Source organism: Astyanax mexicanus, chromosome 11, assembly GCF_023375975.1.
Source record: "Astyanax mexicanus isolate ESR-SI-001 chromosome 11, AstMex3_surface, whole genome shotgun sequence".
Taxonomy (NCBI): Eukaryota; Metazoa; Chordata; class Actinopteri; order Characiformes; family Acestrorhamphidae; genus Astyanax; species Astyanax mexicanus.
The window spans coordinates 33,590,587-33,610,485 of record NC_064418.1 but is presented as its reverse complement, the minus strand read 5'-3'; the positions used below and the strand labels follow the sequence as shown (position 1 = coordinate 33,610,485).

The 19,899-nt window shown below is 38.4% G+C and overlaps 1 protein-coding gene across 2 annotated transcripts in view; it reads right to left on the bottom strand.

The window, feature by feature from the left end:
- Nucleotides 1-19,899, bottom strand: part of cers6 (ceramide synthase 6) — a 52,543-nt gene that overhangs the window by 16,328 nt on the left and 16,316 nt on the right. For both annotated transcript variants that reach the window (XM_049484860.1, XM_022680018.2), the window contains exons 4-6: nucleotides 15,033-15,090; nucleotides 5,466-5,516; nucleotides 4,170-4,262 (exon numbers count right to left, since the gene is read on the bottom strand). In XM_049484860.1, coding sequence (XP_049340817.1) covers nucleotides 4,170-4,262; nucleotides 5,466-5,516; nucleotides 15,033-15,090 — 202 coding nt within the window. The remainder of the gene's footprint in view (nucleotides 1-4,169; nucleotides 4,263-5,465; nucleotides 5,517-15,032; nucleotides 15,091-19,899) is intronic.

Here is a 19,899-nt window from a genome sequence, read left to right as displayed (position 1 = left end):
CAAATGTAAGTGAGCTGTATTTGTGTGTAATGTAAACGAATCTCTCTCAGAAACGCCATGCGCACATTGATTCCCACTTATTCAATGAAAATGAAGCCGAAATCTTCCGCCATGTTGGCGATCCTGATACCCGAGTCTGCGCAGTAGAGACCAGAGGAGGGAGAAAGACGGTGGAGAGACAGCCTACTCATTTAAATAACCCCACCCCTGAGGGCTGCCTCGAGGTCACAGACGGTCTGTTATTGGTCCCGTCCACACCTTTTTTGAATAGTGCTGAATAACGTTTTAAATATATAAAAATATAAAAAAAAAATTGACAGTATAAGCAGAGGTTACACTAGCTGATACATTTAAATAATGGAGGTAGACTTACAGTATATTAGAAAAAACGTGATTGAAATTTGTCTGTTTTGCCATTGAAACCTATGGGTATGGGTAGGGTTACACAGCTTTCTGAAACCGAACAGCAGGGGGCGCCCGAGCTGTGGTGGCTTCTCTTTTGAGAGACGATGCTCTGTCCAGCTATACACAGTCTATGGGCACACTTATAATCTTTTCAATTTCCCAGAAATTTTCAGTGTACCTTATGTATGAATTTTACCAGTCAGGTTGTAAGGAGCAGTGAAGCCACTCTGCTGAAGTCCAGTAATATAGTTTAGTTCTATAGTTTTGTTCTCCAGCATTGAGACTAAAGACTGGAGTAGCAGCTGCTAACTGTGCTAAGCGCTAGCTCTTTTGCTGTTCAGAGGTGAGTATTATTGGCCTGTAGTCTGCTGCTAACCCCGACTAGCACTGCTGGAGTAGCATTAGGGCGCGAAACGCTAGTTAGCTTTTTTACCGTTCAGAGGTGAGTATATCAGACTGTAGTCTGCATGTTTATTGTGTTAAAACAAACTATGTGGGACAAACCGCTAGTTTATATCGCCCTGGCTTACCGGAGCACTCGCGGTTCCTCAGTGTAGCTCTGTCTGGCTAGCATTAGTGAAAATCTAGAAATCTAAGCTTAATGTAAATAAATGGAAGCACTTTACTCACCCAGAGTAATCTGTGACGATTACGATTCAGTGCTCGTTTGACATTAAAAATAGTGAGCCTTATAATCCGGTGCCCCTTATAGTGTGAAAATTACGGTATATGAATTTTTTTAGCTTGTACATATTTACAAAAAAAATGTATTATACTGTAAATTTTCACAAAGTCACACAATAATAAAGTTTTATGCTAATAATATATTTAATCATTATTGAGTTAATCATTTAATAATGTATTAATTTACCAGACGCAAGTGACACAAATACATTTAGTTTAGAAGTTCAGAAATGGTAAAAAACTAAAAAAGTGAATAAGAATTAAACAGATTAGTGACTGGTCCTTAGCTGCACTGCACAGGTATAATCTAAATCTTAAAGTACTGGACAACACTGAGTATCTGTTCCAGGTTGCTGGTAATCAGCCTGATGGGAATACCCATTGATACAAACGCCCACTAGTCGTTACAACTTTTAGACATAAGCAACAGACTCAGAAGTGCAATTCTACACCTAAAATCAACCCTGGGTGTTCCATTATATTTTATATTAACATGAACTGATGATGCAGAACAAAACCAAAGCCTGGTTTTAAGGTTGACAATTTCCACTTTAAAGTCATTTCTGTATCTCCAATCTGGCATGTTGGAGCACTTGGTCAAAGCAACAGGATTGTGCCACTGTACCATTACTGATGGAGCGCACTGATCGAGAGCAGCATGCAGGCGTAAGTGGTATTAAACCAGTGTTTGGTGTACAACAGCAGGCTTGCTTCAGTAAAAGCTGCGCTTTGAAGCTAGAGTGGGTCGATTTCCCTTAAGGATTTGTTATTACTGTAGCTAGGAAAAACAACAACTACTAAACAGTGCAGAATGTGTTCCCTCAGAGTCAATAGCTATTATACAGTGGATTTTAGCCAGAGTGGTAAGAACTCAATAGTTTGCTGGATTAAGAGGCTGCTACAAGTCTCTGCTAGCCCTCGTTTCTCACTCCTAGCAGCTCTCCTGCAGAGAACACAAAATCTTCTTAAAAGTGAACTCCTCAGAATTACGCATGAAGAATAACTGTTTACAGAAAATCTTGCTCAGTAAAATATTTATGGAGTAGTCTGAGTAAAAGTGGCAATCAGTGTTTGTGTTATATACTTTTTTAAAGGATTTGGCATCATCAAGCTTTATAAGGCAATAGTAATGTCTCTTAAAAGAATCACTGTTTGCTCATAAAAGTCCTCTTAAGCTAATTAAGTGCTTCTACACTAAGATACAGCTGAAGGCCAAATATTTATATAGTGCAACATTGGCTTATGCCAGATGTTTTTGTATTAAAACATGGATTTAAGATTTATGACTTAAGATGTAGTCAGTCAAAGGCTTTGTAATCCACCTTACGCATCATCAGATAAGTCTAAATATAAGCTCTAAAAGAAAGAAAATAAAATGTGTGCTTGGTGTGCATATGTTCAATTTATGATATATATATAAATTTGTTTTCTCTAACTATAAGGCGCACATAAAATCCTTTAATTTTCTCAAAAATCGATAATACGCCTACATTCGTTGCGCGATATGTATGATATTTACCAGTCAGGTTTTAAGGAGCAGTAAAGTTACTCTGCTGAAGTACAGCGTTATAACAGACTTTCAGTAAAGTTTCTCCTGCACCATGGCTGGAGCACTGGGAGGCATTTACTAGTGCTAAGCACTGCTAACTGCAGCTAGTGCTGCTGCTAACCGTGCTGAAATATGGGAAATCTAAGCTAACTGTAAATAAACTGAAGCGCTTTACTCACCCAAATAAACAGTTTTCACTAGACTAGTAGCTCTCTAGCCCAAAGGGTTGTTAAACCCAATTGCAGATCTCAAAGTTGACCTCAAAGTAAGTAATCCCAAGAAGAAAGAGGGAAGAAAAAAAAAAAAAAAACACACCGCTCCTCATGCGGGATCGTACTTGTGTCATCAGGGTCGCGATCCAATACACTATCTCTACCCCAGCTAGTGAATTGAGACATGGCCGGGAAAAAAAATGCCCTTATAAGGAGATAAGGAGCCCTAAAATGGGTGAAAAAACGTGAATGGGCGGAAACTAAAGTCACGCCCAGTGCGACTGAGAGACGGGAGGAATGTGAACATATATCATTCATCATAGTTCAAACAACCTAACGGGCCCGACGTTTTATGCTTGCGGGCTATACTTTGCCCTCAGTGGCTCTGTACACAAGCTAGCTAAAGAGAGGACGTTTTAGCAAATTTAGTCCCTCCAAAAGTGGTTGGTTGGTAATTCTGTAAGAAAACTAATAATTGTTTGGTAATTATATATTATATAACGCAAGAAGACATAGTACAATCTACGAATAACTGATTCCTCCACCGCATAATACTGTATACCACAGCAATATTCTGAGATTTTATGGAAAAGTGGATACCAATGCACAGATAACTCTACACAGTATTATATAAGGTGGATTACTTGGATTAATATTTGATGGTAGTTTGTGGGATTAGGACGTTGTAAGACCGGCTGCAAGCCTGATTCTCAGTTAGCCTACTTATAAAAGCATGCAGTCAGCATGAGAGTGAGCAAACGAGACAGAAGAAAGAGACGACAGGGTAAGTAGGACGGCACTGCATCAACAAAACCATCACACAGAAACTGGATCTTTCATTTGGAATGAAATATGATTGTGCAAATCATGCACAAACAATAATGGAGAAGCCAGAATATGGCGTATGCATAAAGCGTTTCAAAACTAAAATAATGACAGCACTTGTTTATTGCTTCTGTTTACTGAGCCTTTTCAAGCCTTTACTGAGATCATTAATCATTTAGCATTAAGCATTTTTCCTGGGATCCTGTACATGAACCATAGAACCAGACAAACCATTTAAATCTAGGAACTAGAAAAGCCTGAAACTGACCTGTCACTGCAAATAGCCCAAAGGAGAGAGAGAGCATTTGAGCATATCCGCTTAAGGCTAAACAAGCTAGCCCAAGCAAAACTGCCATTCACATACATTACTACCATTTTTTTAGACAATGGATTGTGAAAATGATGACACATCGGATGTCCTTGAATTGGTGCTCATGAAATGCAAGGCAATGGTTTGTGAATATGTGAATAAAGGTGAATATTCATCTTCATACCTTCCTCCTGATATCTGTAAACTGGGAGAACAGCAGCGACAGATAGAAAGATAATTCCAGGATGTAGTAGTAGTGCAGGTCCACCGTTAGAGCCTATCCAGATACAAAAAGAAGACTGAGCATAAACATTGAAGATCACAGAAGATCTATGGGTCACACTGTGGTGTCCTTCTGGAACAAATCAATACAATTTATCAGTTTAATCAAAGCAAATGCAGCATTTTGAAGAATGTGTCATGAATATCACAAAATGTACTCAACAGAGATCATACTGATTTACAAAACATCATTAAAAAGGGTTGTTATTGTTCATTTTGCAGCAGCAGCTATCCATGTCCTATGCAGTTCATTCCTTTCACCATGGAAACAGTTTGTAAAGAGTTTGTAAACTGAATGAACTGGTATCAAGAATGATAAGTAAAACTAAGGCCCAATCCCATTTCACCTCTTGGCCCTACCATGTACCCCTACCCCTCTGTTTTGTGCGTTCTTGAAACCAAAGAAACCCACAAATGTAAGTATTTTCCTTGCTAAAAGTGACAATTTGGACTATATTACCATAGTTTAATGTGTAGTTTCAATGTTTTATAGATGAGATCTTCATAACAAGCATAAAAAAGATTGCTAATCTAAGTAGCTAGCTAGTTAACTTTCCAATTCCACCTTAAATTGTGCAACAGATGGCGAGGCGGCTGCTTTTAAGGTGGAACGGAAAAATAAAATAAAATAAAAACTAGTCAAAGTTAATATTAGGTTCCAATCACAAAGGAATTAAGGAATGGACAGTAATAATTAAGTTCTGCAGCACCTCCCCCTCCCCTTTCTAAAGACATAAAATGTTAACTTTAGCAATACTGATGAGGTATCGGGTAACTGAAGGGTTGTCCAAAATGCTTTGGGCCTAAATGCTTTATTTTATTAATTTGGGAACTAATTCATAATGTAAATATATACATACATGTTTCCACTACAATTTGTTTTTGCAGTAGCAGCTATTCTAGTGCTGTGGAGCTCTATCTATAAATTTTTCACCTCAAAAACAGTTTGTGAATAGGTAGTAAACAGAATAAACTTGTACCAATGTGATACTGAAGTGATACCAAATGCTTTATTTTATTTTATTTTATTTATACAAGTAGGACATAAAAATCATTACAAAATTTTAATGCTCGCTGCTGGCAGGAGGTTGGGGTTAGAGAGATTATGGACCTGCCGCTGCTGCTGAAAAAAAAAAGAAAGACAAATAGAGAAAACTCTGAATAAGAGTATTAGAACTATAAAAGGAAATACAAATACCTGATATGGGTAGTTGTACCAGCATTCTCTAGTGTTCCACAGCCACTGAGTCTAAAAAAGAAGCACAAGAAAAGTGTGCAATATTAACATAAAGATAATATATAAGTAATAACAATCAGTATTGAAATGTTATTTTTTTTCAATGTCAGACTGACCCACAATATATCACAATCTTAGTAACTAAACTGCCAGGATTCTGTACTGCTAATTGAATGATGATAAAAATGTGATTTTCCAATTAGACACCATTAAGATATTTTTTTTCCCACTAAGCTGCTGTGTAAGGACATAACCATGCCACAGAGACATCTTCACAGAGACAAACATGATTTAATTACTCAGAAATACATTAGCAAGAACCGTCCTAAACACTTGTGTAAAACAAGATAATCACTGGCTCAGTGTGTGTAAGTGTGGTTTTGACCACCAGGGGGAACTAAGCTGTAACTTCCCTCATCAGGGCTGAAAATTTACATGACTACAGAGTTGCCAGGTTCGCGGTTTTACCGCCTAAATTGGGCTTGTTTAAAAATCCATCGCGTGTAAAAATTAAGGGGTGGCGGGGCGCGTTTTTTTTTTTGGGTTACTTTTAAAAATTACCGCGGCCGCCAAAAAAATAAAACAAAACAAAAAGACCCTTAAATCTATCTAAAATTAATGAACCAGGAGGCATAAAGGACTGCATGAAAAGGAGAGCTGGAGAGAGAGTAAGAGAGAGGGAGAGAGAGCAAAAGTGAGAGAGAGAAGAGTTCAGGAGGGGCAAGAACAGAAAGGAGTTAAGTAAAAGTCGTTTTTGTTCTAATTACGTTTCTATTAAATGTTGACTGGGATAAAATAACTAATAAACTACTAATGTTACAATATTATTAATGACAAAGATGAATATTAATACGGATAATAAATCCCTTATTAACACAATACTAAGTCGTATACTCATAGTTGTTTTGCATTTGCTTCAAAGGTGTGACAGACATATAGGCTACTGGGCTTGTTTTAGCTTCTGAAGGGCTGTCTTTGGGCTGGATAATTTTGTTGTACCTGGCAACCCTGCATGACTAGCACGTCACTAAAAAAATAAGTTTTATTTGCTGGTTTGCATTTAGCACCCCTAGTTAATTCAGTGCTTTGGTGCACCCATTGCTGACAGGTGTTAAACACACACACACACACACACACACACACACACAGCTTGTATAATCTCTGTAGAAAATCAATGCCACCAGAATGAGACACACCTGAGTAACTGCACAAGGTCACCACGTCACTAGCTCAGCTATTGGGTATAGAGCCCTCCAGCACAGGGATGTGTATCAGTGGTAATGCTTTCTACTGCCTGATGGAACACCTTTGAATAATGTGTGGTGGAATGGATTGAGTGCTTACTGTCATGCTATAGACTGAGCCATAGGCTGAGATAAGACCCAACCGAGGTGATGTTAAGGTGCTATACACTGGGATATGGCTGAGTTGAGGTGCTATAGATCGAGCTATGTTTAAGTTGAGGTGCTGTAGACTAAGCTATGTTTGAGCTGTGGTGCTGTAGACTGAGCTATTGCTGAGTTGAGGTGCTGTATACTGAGCTATTGCTGAGTTGAGGTGCTATAGACTGAGCTATTGCTGAGTTGAGGTGCTATAGACTGAGCTATTGCTGAGTTGAGGTGCTGTATACTGAGCTATTGCTGAGTTGAGGTGCTATAGCCTGAGCTATGGCTGAGTTGAGGTGCTATAGACTGAGCTATGGCTGAGTTGAGGTGCTATAGACTGAGCTATGGATGAGTTGAGGTGCTACAGACTGAGCTATGGCTGAGTTGAGGTGCTACAGACTGAGCTATGGCTGAGTTGAGGTGCTATAGACTGAGCTATGGCTGAGTTGAGGTGCTATAGACTGAGCTATGGCTGAGTTGAGGTGCTATAGACTGAGCTATGGCTGAGTTGAGGTGCTATAGACTGAGCTATGGCTGAGTTGAGGTGCTATAGACTGAGCTATGGCTGAGTTGAGGTGCTATAGACTGAGCTATGGCTGAGTTGAGGTGCTACAGACTGAGCTATGGCTGAGTTGAGGTGCTTTAGACTGAGCTATGGCTGAGTTGAGGTGCTATAGACTGAGCTATTGCTGAGTTGAGGTGCTATAACCTAAGATGGGCTGGGTTCTGATTTATTTAAGGTGTTATATGCTTAATTTTGTCTATACTGAAGAACTATGGGCTAGATTCTGACTGAATTGAGGTGCTATGGGCTGACTTCTGACTGAGATGCTATGTGCTAGATATTGAATAAATTATGATGTTATGGGCTAGATTTTGAATGAATTGAAATGCTATGGGCTAGATTCTGAATGAATTGAGATGATATTGGCTAGATTCTGAATGAACTGAAATGCTATGGGCTAGATTTTGAATGAATTGAAATGCTATGGGCTAGATTCTGAATGAATCGAGACGCTATGGGCTAGATTCTGAATGAATCGAGATGCTATGGGCTAGATTCTGAATGAATCGAGACGCTATGGGCTAGATTCAGAAAGAATTGAGACGCTATGGGCTAGATTCAGAAGGAATTGAGATGCTATGGGCTAGATTCAGAAGGAATTGAGATGCTATGGGCTAGATTCAGAAGGAATTGAGATGTTATGGGCTAGATTCAGAAGGAATTGAGATGTTATGGGCTAGATTCAGAAGGAATTGAGATGTTATGGGCTAGATTCAGAAAGAATTGAGATGCTATGGGCTGGATTCAGAAAGAATTGAGATGCTATGGGCTAGATTCGGAATGAATTGAGATGCTGTGGGCTAGATTCAGAAGGAATTGAGATGCTATGGGCTAGATTCAGAAAGAATTGAGATGCTATGGGCTAGATTCAGAAGGAATTGAGATGCTATGGGCTAGATTCTGAATGAATCGAGACGCTATGGGCTAGATTCAGAAAGAATTGAGATGCTATGGGCTAGATTCGGAATGAATTGAGATGCTATGGGCTAGATTCAGAAGGAATTGAGATGCTATGGGCTAGATTCAGAAGGAATTGAGATGCTATAGGCTAGATTCAGAAGGAATTGAGATGTTATGGGCTAGATTCTTAATGAATTGAGATGCTATGGGCTAGATTCGGAATGAACTGAGATGCTATGGGCAAGATTCGGAATGAATTGAGATGTTATGGGCTAGGTTTTGACTGAACTGTGGTGCTGTTGGCTCTGTGCAGTCTCCAAGAGAGCTTCAGTGGCTTATGTCTGTTCTGTTTCAGTTCTGCTACTATTAATAACACAGCTCAACAGCCCCAGCCCAGCAGCAGCGAATGAACTCGTTCTCTAAAGCGCTTGGTCATGCGAGTTGATAAAACTAAAGTGTTTTATTACTCAACCCAACTCTAGTGATTCCTACCACTGATCAGTCAGAGATGTGAGAGTTATGCAACATCCAGTTTACTGGCAGGATATTGAATTATGCAGAAAAAAATCCATATTGACATATGGTGTTCAATATTCATATCATCCAGGACCTAATTAATAGGCAGGGTTCCAACCTTATACATTATTGCGTAATTTATTGCATGTGATTATAATACGTAAATGCCACTTTCATTATCACAGCCTTACTGTGACATTGAACAGCTGCAGAGATCCAGTGCAATATACTGTATTTGCTTACAGGGAATAATCTCTGCATTATGGATACAGTGATGAATAATAAATAACAGCTTTCAGAGAGTGAGTCTGGTTAGAGAGAGTTTATGGCAGACAGTTCTTTCTTCACAGGAACAGCTCCTAATAGAACAGAATGTTTAAGACTGTGGTTCTGATCCCAGATTCTGGAGGAAACTCTGCTGAGCGACATTTGTGCTCTTTTTCTGTTCCTAAAACAACTGATCCAGCTAATTAGCTCATAAACAAGCATTTTCTGAGCTGAAGTTTGTGTAAGCTAATAGAGTAGTAAAACCACAGAGAGAGTTGGGAACCACTGGTGTTATGCTGCATTCCATTTACCTTAGAATGAATTCCAGGTAAACATACAGATAATTTTATAAAATTTAAAAACATTTCCACACACATTGTGCTCTCTCAGACTCCGGCTGCTGATGACAAGCAACGTGATTAGGGATTCGAATCGGCAATCCTCGGTTGGATCCCTCTGAGTTCCTTCACTACAGTCTTTTTAATTTAGCCTTAGCTTTAAGATGTGATCGAGAACTAGGCTTATCAGTCTCATCCGTACCTGACCTCACTAATGGCCTTGTGGCTGAATGCAATTAAATCCAAACAGCAAAGATTACAAGAGCAAGGAGGACTGGAATGCAAGGTGGAACAAACTCTAAAACCATGTATACTAATATATCCATAATGGTAAATGAGCACATGCTAGTTAGTTTTTAAAATAGTATATTAATGCAGTTGCAATTGCTTATACCGGTACATGCATTAGGCAGAAATACAGCTAAAACATAAACTGAGGGGCTCTTCAGGAAAACAAAGTCATGAAGAACTTGATGCTGCCAGCTGCTTCATTCAGTAGCACCCATACCATACTGGTGCACGTGCAGGATGGATCATGAAGCCAGCTGCCAGAGGACTTCTTGGTGCCTCTGACAGAGACAGTATTGCTCGCCAAGGATTCCTGGCTCAGTCTCTTTCCACTGTGGGCTTTAGAGGTAATCAAAATCTACCCCTAATACCTGGGCAATTGAGTCCTGCTGCAGAGCTAAGGAGGCATTAGAACAGGTTGTCAAAGTCAACTTCATCATCTTTCCTTTTTATCACATACATGGAATAAATTTTTTTTTTTTTTTTGAAGATGGTTTTAAATTTAGCACAGACACAACATTAAGTACATGACCATAGACAGTAGAAAACAGACAGTAAGGTTGTTAGTCCTTAACAACAAATGCAATCACACAAAAACCTTTTATCGCCTTTCCATTTTGAATTTTAATTGGACAGTGGTTCTTTACACGAATGGAGTACCCTACGCCTGGCCACGTACCCTACGCCTGGCCGCGCACCCAACACCTGGCTGCATACCCTACGCCTTGCCGCATACCCTACGCCTTGCCGCATACCCTACGCTGTAGTTTGATGTGCACCTCCCTGGAATTGCAACTACACGTTGCACAATGCGGACAGGCACCGCTGTGATTGGTCCGCCAGGCCTCGCATTCCTGCCTTCATAGTTTAAACTGCAAAGTGATGCAGAGCAGCTGATGAGCACATGCAGAACTATAAACGTGCTCTCCTGCATAACCTACTCGCAGAAGTTTAAATTGGCCTTTACAGACCACATTTATTTAAAAGCTATGGTAAGATTGTCCCCCTTATATGTAGTCTTGGTTCCTCCTGAGGTTTCTTTCTCCACCAGATCTGAGGGAGTTTTTTCTTGCTTCCGCGCTCACTGGGGGTTCAGTGTTTTGTCTGATTCTTTGTTCTGTCTGATTCTTTGTTCTGTAAAGCTGCTTTGTGACAACATTAATTGTAAAAAGTGCCATATAAAAAACTTTGGTTTGATTTGATGAGTCTTGGTGACTTGATTCCTCCTAAGGTTTATTCCTATTGCCCTAATGATTTTTTTTTGCCACTGTCACTGTCACTTACTCATTAGAGGCTTGAATCAGGGTCTCTGTAAAGCTTTGTGACAACATCAGTGTTCATACACGTTTTAACCATAAAAACTTTTATTTTAATAATTTTTTTTCATGACTTTTTCATGACCATACAATTTTTAAAACATCAGTGCAAACATGGACAATAAAACTAAAAATCAACTAAAACTATAACCAGAATTGATTATAGTAAGAATAAAATGAATCAAATAAAATGTTGACTGGCAATCTTTAATTATAAAATGTAATAACTGTAAAATGTGTAGGGCTCAATTACTGAACTAACTCTAAGCTGATGTATTTGTTAGCTCAAAATAGATTTTCTCCAGGGATAAACTGAAAAGATTTTTAGACCAAATTTCCATGACTTTACCAAAACTTTCTGGGTATTTTTATTTTTCCAAAACTTATCAAGACCTGGAAATTGCTATTTTCAAATTCCATGACTTTTCCAGATTTTTCATGACCGTACGAACCCTGCAACATTCATTGTGTGAATCGCTTTATAAATACATTTAATCTGAATTGAATGTGTGGTCAAACACATGTATACATGTAACACCATCTTCAGGATGAACTATTTGAAGAGTTCATTTGCAAAAACAGATAAAGGTACGGTTAAAGGACCTTACTTATCTGTTTTTGCAAATTAACTCTACGTATTTTGTTCCATGGAAGTGATCAGAAGAAATGATACGGTTGACTTTGACTATGACAAACTGTTCTAATGCCTCCTTACCTCTGCAGCTGGAAACAATTGATCATTTGGGGTATATCTGGACTTAATTTGTATGCCTTTAAGTCAGGAATCTTTTGTGGGCAATAACTGTTGGGTCAGTTTTGGGGCAATATGGTTTAGTGGTTCAAACACTGGGTTACTGATGGCAGGGTTGTGGGTTTGATACCTAGGTTTGCTAAGCTGTTATTGTTAAGCAAATCCCTTAACCCTCTCTCAACCCCATATGTGCTCACTGTATTACTGTGTGTGCTTTACTGGAGTGTATGTGTGTGATCACAGCACAGCAAGAAGTCAAATTTCATTTCAATGAAATCTTTTTAATTTGACTTCCACTCAAATGTAAGATTTTTTTTCTTCTACTGTAAATGTCATTTTAGAGGTCTCTGTGTGACTGCGACAATACATATTATTAGAGCACACTGATAACACAAACAGTCCTTGGTTCACAGTTATTGTTGAGTGCATTCAGCAGAAAGATGTTCTTTGCATATAAATGTCTTTTGTTCCATTCAGAGACACACATTCATTTTTACACACTCATACCTTCGACTTCACCTCACTGTGCACAGCAGAGTTATATAACCAAATATATTATATATTTATATAGTTATGGCATACCGTGTAGAGAATGCAAACTTATTAACAATACATAACTTGGCCTGGAGCGCTCAAGCTTTTGCATAAGACTGTATATCATATAAATACATTTTTGATACTGCCTTATAGGGAAAATAAAACAAAACAGCAACTGAAAAGTTACTTAACTGTATTTAGTCATTATGTGCTGAAATGTACTGTTCACAAAATTCTTAGGCAGTCTAATAGTAGATTTTAGTACTGGAGTAAGAAACTCTCTTTATTTTATATAAATAATACAAATGATTACATGGTGCTACACAGACAACATTAAAAATGTGATGAACGTCAGGGGTTATATTCACCTGAAATACTGTATTTTTTGCACTTTAAGGTGCACCTAAATCTTTAAATTTTCCCAAAATAAATTAATTTTACCACTCAGGTTGTAAGGAGCAGTAAAGCCACTCTGCTGAAGTCCAGCATAACACAGGAATTTCAGTGTTTCTCAGCACTGAGGCTGTAGCAGTATTAGCATTAGCCGCAGTGCTAGCTCTTTCACTGACCAGAGGTGAGTATATCGGACTGTAGTCTAAGCATTTACCAACAGCTAACTGATAGCGTCCTGACTTACTGGAACACTCAGCGTAGTGCTGTCAGGCAGTGTTTACTAGTGCTAAGTGCTGCTGCTAATCGTGGCTAGCGCTGCTGCTTACTGCTGTTAGCGCTGCTGCTAACTGCACTGATGAAAATATTGGAAATCTATGCTAACTGTAAATAACTGGAAGCTCTTTATTCACCCAAATAAACAGTTTTCAGAAGAGAAATCTGTGTAGATTAACATCTTGTTTGCACTTGTTTGATTTTGAAAGAAAATATATGGTGAGCCTTATAATACGGTGCGAATTATAGTGCGAAAAAGTAAATTAAGGAATCATAGGGACAAGAGCTGTCAGTCATTTTTAGATAAGTTTAGACAACTCATTCATATGAGATGTATTGTGTTTCCAAATTAAATTAATAACACAAGTCCTTTACAGAAAAAAATCTTACATATGCTATTTTTCTACTAACTTTATAAAAGCTCTATGTACTACCTGAATTTAAATCATGTAAAACATAACATATTAAATGTGGCTTCATGCATGTACAACTGTTGGAAAACTAATGAAAGGGAACTTGTTTTGTCATGTAATAATGACATAATGAAAATGTTAAGCTGATTGATGAGATACGTCAGGGAAAGTTTAGTTAGTTAGTTTTTAGGCAGCTAAAAAAAACAGACTTCTAAAGTTGGTGTAGATGAGTTATAGAAGTCAGGAAGTGGTTTCTGTTGCTTTATCCAACCTCTGTATAGCAGTGTATCTTTCTCAGTCCTAGCTCATCCTAGCTCATTCTCTTATTTCACTTGTTCTGAATGCTCAAATTATTCCAAATTAAATTATTAGATCAGGCTTTATAGTCCAGTGGCCTCCACAGATAAGGATTCATTTTCTTTCATTGTTAGAATATTTTGTTTGCTATTGGGATATAAAGATGTGTTCTTAATAAAGTGTTTTATTAAAGACCATATAGGAGGGTATAACGACAGAAAACTGTATCTGTGAGTTCATGGCAATTTCATACACACATACACACTGTACACAAAAAGTAAACACAAAGCAATGTCATGCCATATTTTCCCACAAATTAAGCGTTTATTTCTTTAATTGTTAATGATTATGGCTTGCAAAAAATTAGAATATTATATAAGACCAATTGGTACTTTTGGCAGTGTGCCAAGACCTGCTGGAAAATGAAATCTGCGTCTCCATAAAAGTTGTCAGCAGAGAGAAGCATGAAGTGATGTAAGATGATCACTTGTGCTGAATAATTGATTCTGTAACCAGGACTGATTCTAGGCTTGTCTAGGGGACGAAATAACTTTTTTTCTGAACTGTGGATTGATTGCCTAATCAACTGTTTCTTTTTTGAGTGAATAATTGCGTTATGTTAAAAATGCATACTGGTTTAATACCAGATGAATATGAGATTCACATTTTGAACAGAATTACTGAAATAAAGTAACTTTTCAATGATGTTTTAATGTTTTAAGATGAACTAGTATATACAGCTGAATCAGTTTCTCTGATTGTTCTATTTATAGGTTTATGTTTGAGTAAAATTAACATTGTTGTTTTAGTCTATAAACTACTGGCAACATTTCTCCCAAATTCCATTTTTTTTGTAATTTAGAGCATTTATGTGCAGAAAATGAGAAATGGCTGAAATAAAAAATAGGCAGATCTTTCAGACCTCAAAGTTTTAGAGTTCAGAAATCAATGTTTGGTGGAATAACCCTGGTTTTTAATCACAGTTTTCAGGCATCATGGTATGTTCTCCTCCACCAGTCTTACACACTGCTTTTGGATAACTTTATGCCACTCCTGTTGCAAAAATTCAAGCAGTTCAGCTTGGTTTGATGGCTGTGATCATCCAGCTTCCTCCTGATTATATTCCAGATGTTTTCAAAGCTAGGGAAGCTAGGGAAGTTCTTCTGCCTGCCTGCAGCCTGTTAAGAAGCCCCAGCCATTCTAACTAATATTCAGCATTTTCTTACTTTTACAAACACAAAAGAAGGAAGGAGACATTCTTTTCTTTTTGACCTTATAAGCACTCTTACCTTTTTAAGATACCGCACCCCATAGGTAAATATGTACAGATAGAAGGTAAACCTCCACCTAGAGAAAGACACAAAAACAGGTCACGTAAGTTGATGCAATAATAATCTGTATGTTTGTAATGTTTATGCTGCGCAACCTGCTGGAAAGCTCAGTTCGGAAAAATCAAAAGATGTTTAATTTCAGATGCACTAGTTCTAAATTTGACGCGGGGACACGGTGTATGTTCCACATTCACACTGTGAAGCTCTCCAGCTTGGGTTATGAATTTCAACTGCAAGGTGTAGTCCCTCAACGGTTCAAGCGTTACCAAGACAACATTCTGGAACACATCCCTTTGACTCAGGCAACGCTTATGATCACAGCCTGGAGCGTTTAAAAATAACACAGTAAAGACAGTGCCTTCAGAGCCTAATGCTGACTGGATTGGTAAAAGGATAGAAAGCCTATTGTGCAATTCAGAATTTATAATGGCCTTCCAGGATTCCATCAGCGAAGACAAAAATGACAAAAGCTAATGGTACTGATGCTGTTAACGTCTCCATGTCTTTATGCGCATGCTGTAAACACACTGGCTGGGGATTGTGAAAAAAAGACAAAGTAAGGAAGCATATAAGAGTGGGAGAGAGAGAGAACAAGTAAGACATGAGGGTGAGAAAGAGAAGCGATTTCTACATCTCTGCTGGTTAATCTTCAGCCCTATATCTCCAGTTCTATAACATATAAACATATAACAAAAAATGCAACAGCAACCCTGCACTGTTGCACCCCTTAAAACTTGTTAGCAGGAAGAAAGGGACAACATTCGGACACACTTAATTGCTTAATTGCCTTAAGTGTTGTAAGAAGGAATGGCAACATTCGAAAGTGGTTAATGCTTTAAAGTCCCAACTTTTTTTTGGAATGTGTTGCAGACCTGGAATGCAGGAATGGATGTATATTAACAAATTAAATTAGGTTGACCAGATAACATTAAATATTTTAGGTTCCTAGGCCTACTGTCTGCAATTAAATAAATACAGCTCTGGGGAAAAAAAACAAGATACCACCTAAAAATGATTAGTTGCTTTGATTTTACCAAATTGAAAACCTCTGGAATATAATCAAGAGGAAGATGGATGATCACAAGCCATCAAACCAAACTGAACTGCTTGAATTTTTGCACCAGGAGTGGCATAAAGTTATCCAAAAGCAATGTGTAAGACTGGTTGAGGAGAAGAAGCCAAGACGCATGAAAACTGTAATCAAAAACCAGGTTTATTCCACGGAATATTGATTTCTGAACTCTGAATTTGGGAGAAATGTTGTCCGTAGAACAACAATGTTCTTTTTACACAAACAAATACCTATAAATGGCAAAATCAGAGAAAATGTTTAAAAAATTGAAGTGGTCCCTTAATTGTTTTCCAGAGCTGTATGTTCAGTTATACCACCACACGTAATTAAACTCAACTACTCTTCAACCAAGAAACCACAAATGTTGATTTTAGTTGATTTCAACACGACTGAAGCTTTCAGTTGTCCTGAAATCAACTCAAGCTCAAAAATTTCAGCAGATGTTTTTTAGAAAGTTTGTTTTCCCCTTCAATTAGAACACTCCACAGCAGCAAATCAGAGTCTTCTTTCATTTGTGTCAAGTTTGACCTTGTGTGATCTGACAGCAGCATAGAGGGAGTGAAAGGATGCTGCTATGAACCTAATTTCTACTGACTGAAGCCGAGCAGGGGTCTACCCTGTTCCCCTGCAGAGCGGGCTGCAGCAGCTCAGTAGCTTCCAGGTGATTGTGTATGACTGTTACTGTAAGCAGAGCCCAGAAAACTCCCATTCTTATTTAAGATGCTGTCTGTACTCCACAGCCTTGGGTGCCTTGCCAATACACTGCAAAATAAGTCTTCTGACTGGAGCACTGAAGACTCAGGATGTTGATCGATCACTGAGAAAGGCAGTGTGTGAAGGGTTTTAAGTTCCATCTGCCCTTGTCAAATAAGGGGGGTGTGCAATCAATTCTGGCATTTCAAAATGAAAAGGACAGTTTTCCATTTGAAAAACAAGCTGATTAGAAAGAGCCCATTGTGAAGCTCAAACTTGATTAATTGTAAAAACAAATGAGCAGGACTTATTTACCTAATGATAGGTCAAGGCAGTTGCTTGGCAACAGGTTAGTCAAACAGTAAGCGAGAGACTGAGAGCATGTGCAGAATGAAAGACAGAGGGAGAGAGAAAGAGAATGAGAGAGTGAATGTGTGTGTTTGGAGTGCCATCCAATCAGAGCTATTAATATATGATTACTGGGCTATGACTCACAACAAACTGACTGTTCTTAGTCAGGTCCAGCGCCGAGCTGAACAACTGAGCACAGGCAAAATGCTCAGTGCTGACAGTGCTGAGCATGGAAATGAACATTAAAAAATAATAACCATAGTAAAAAATAAAAATAGTAACAACAGAGAGACAGAGGTGAAGTGGTGTAGAAGAACAGAATGATACACTAATGACCTGCCTCTGGAATATCTGAGAGTTTGTGAATATTCGGCTGCTCACAATAATCATGTTCGCAAATTATCGTAGAATATATTATGGACATAACATCATGGGCCCTATTGTATACCCTGCACTAGTTGCATTGCAATGTTCTTTGCAATCTTACACCCTGTCAATAGTGTATTTTTAGACCTTGTGCACCCACTGTCAAAATAACGTCAGAGTTTAGGAATAAATCTACACTGATGGGCGTGGGGGTCTGAAAGGTAAAAATCAGGTGTATTTCTATCTTGGCAACAGAAAACACGTGCACCACTGACCGATTTAAACCCTTTCAACAGTCAATAGTAGGGGTGTAACGGAACGCATATTATTTACAAACCATAACGGTACGGGGGCAGGCAGTCTACAGGGGACTTGTGGAACCAATGAACGTAATGCAAAACTAATGTTCACAAGAGTGTTGCACCCAGAAAGTGTAGCCGTAGCACAGTTGCTAGCCCATAGCCTGCCCGGAGAAGTTTAGCTCTGAGCACTTGGGCTGGAAACAGTGCACCGGAGTGTGCAGCCTTGAGTACACAAGCAGAGAGTGCATGCAGAAACACATATAATGTGCACTGCCCTGAAAACAGGCCCTGCCATAGAAAATGAATGATCGCCTGTTGCTTTCCAGTGTGAACGCAGGGTTAGGCGCTCGTACTGTCTCTCTTTCTCATTTTCTCTCTCTCTCTCATTTTCTATCTTTCTCTCACTCTAATTTTCTCTTTGTCTCGTTCTCATATAATTAATGTATTTTCATTTTTAAGTGATTGACACCACTAATATAATTTAATTTTGACAATCTAATGCTGATATTTCTTAAAAACAACTCAAACACAGAAATGCATCTAGTAATATGCTTAGTAAGAAAATATTTCTAGTTTAAGCAGTTAAATGTTCACGTGCAAATCCATCTTTTACATCCACAATAAACAGAATACAAAATAAAATAACATTGCAAGATGTGATTAAGCTGATATGTTATATATATAACTGTGTTTACAAATGTTTTCTTTTATTATTATTATTATAATTATTTAGGATAAAAATGTAGGGTAAGGACTTAAACATGTTTTTACATGTTATTAATTGCTCGTTAAAAGGGCATTATAATGAATATTATATTACTATTAGGGGTGCCACGATTCTCTAAATCGAGGAAAAAAAACTGACCACACACTCTGTAATACATTAAAGTCATATAGTGTTTCCAAGACTACTTCAAATATTCCCTGCGCTCTGTAGGCGTTGTGAAATCCAATCTCTCTGCAGTGTTCTCTCGGTTGTATAAAGCTCCTCTTGCAAAAGGCCCAGAAGGTGTGAGAAACACTAGGGGGAGGGGGGCAGTGCAATTTTAATAAGAAAATCCCATCTATATATATTTTTGCTATGTCTAACACATCCCTCCTAACAGTGATAGAAGCAGAAACCAGAGTTGTAAGACTGGGAGGAAAAAAATCTACACAATGTAGTACTGATGTCTAATACACTATACAGATTATAGAATTTATATAATAAAGCTAATGAATACAGGCTTTCTGATGTGTCTGTCATAGCTTGTTGGCATAACTGGACCATTTCTTGACCATTAGCTTCTATTAAAGGAGTTTCAACTTGGAACACTCTGGAAAGAAGTAATACCTAATACCATTTTAGTACAGTGCATGAAGTCAGTCTCATGCTATTTTTAAAACAATCACTGTCTGCAACAAAAGCAATTGTCTGAAACAACAGCCTACACATCACACATAGGGATTTAAAGCAAACTGAATTAGAGATTAAGATGCATTCTTAGAAATGAGGGGGCTCTGAGTGGTCCAGCAGACTAAAGCGCAGCCACTATGATCAGGAGATCACTGGTTCGAATCCTGTTCATGTAGCTTGCCATCAGCTACCAGCGCCCTGAGAGAGCACAATTGGCCTTGCTCTTTCTGGGTGGGTAGATGGTGCTCTCTCCTCACATCACTCCAAAGGGTGATGTCAGCAGCACAAGGTTGTCTGTGAGCTGATGTATTGGAACCGAGTCGCTGCGTTTTCCTCCAAGCGCACTGTGATACTACTCAGCAATGCAGCATCAGCAGCAGTTTGAAAAGAAGCGGTAGCTGACTTCACATGTATCAGAGGAGGTGTGTGCTAGTCTTCACTCTCTGGTGTATTGGGGCATCACTAGTGATAGGGGGAATCCTAATGAGTGGGTTGGGTAATTGGCCTTGTAACTTGGGGAGAAAATGGAAAATAAATAAATAAAATTATTTAAAAAAAAACCTAGTCTTTTAATGCCTCATGATGATTCTGACCCAAATTGTATTGGTCACGCACAGATTTATATTACTTTGATGAGGAGTAATT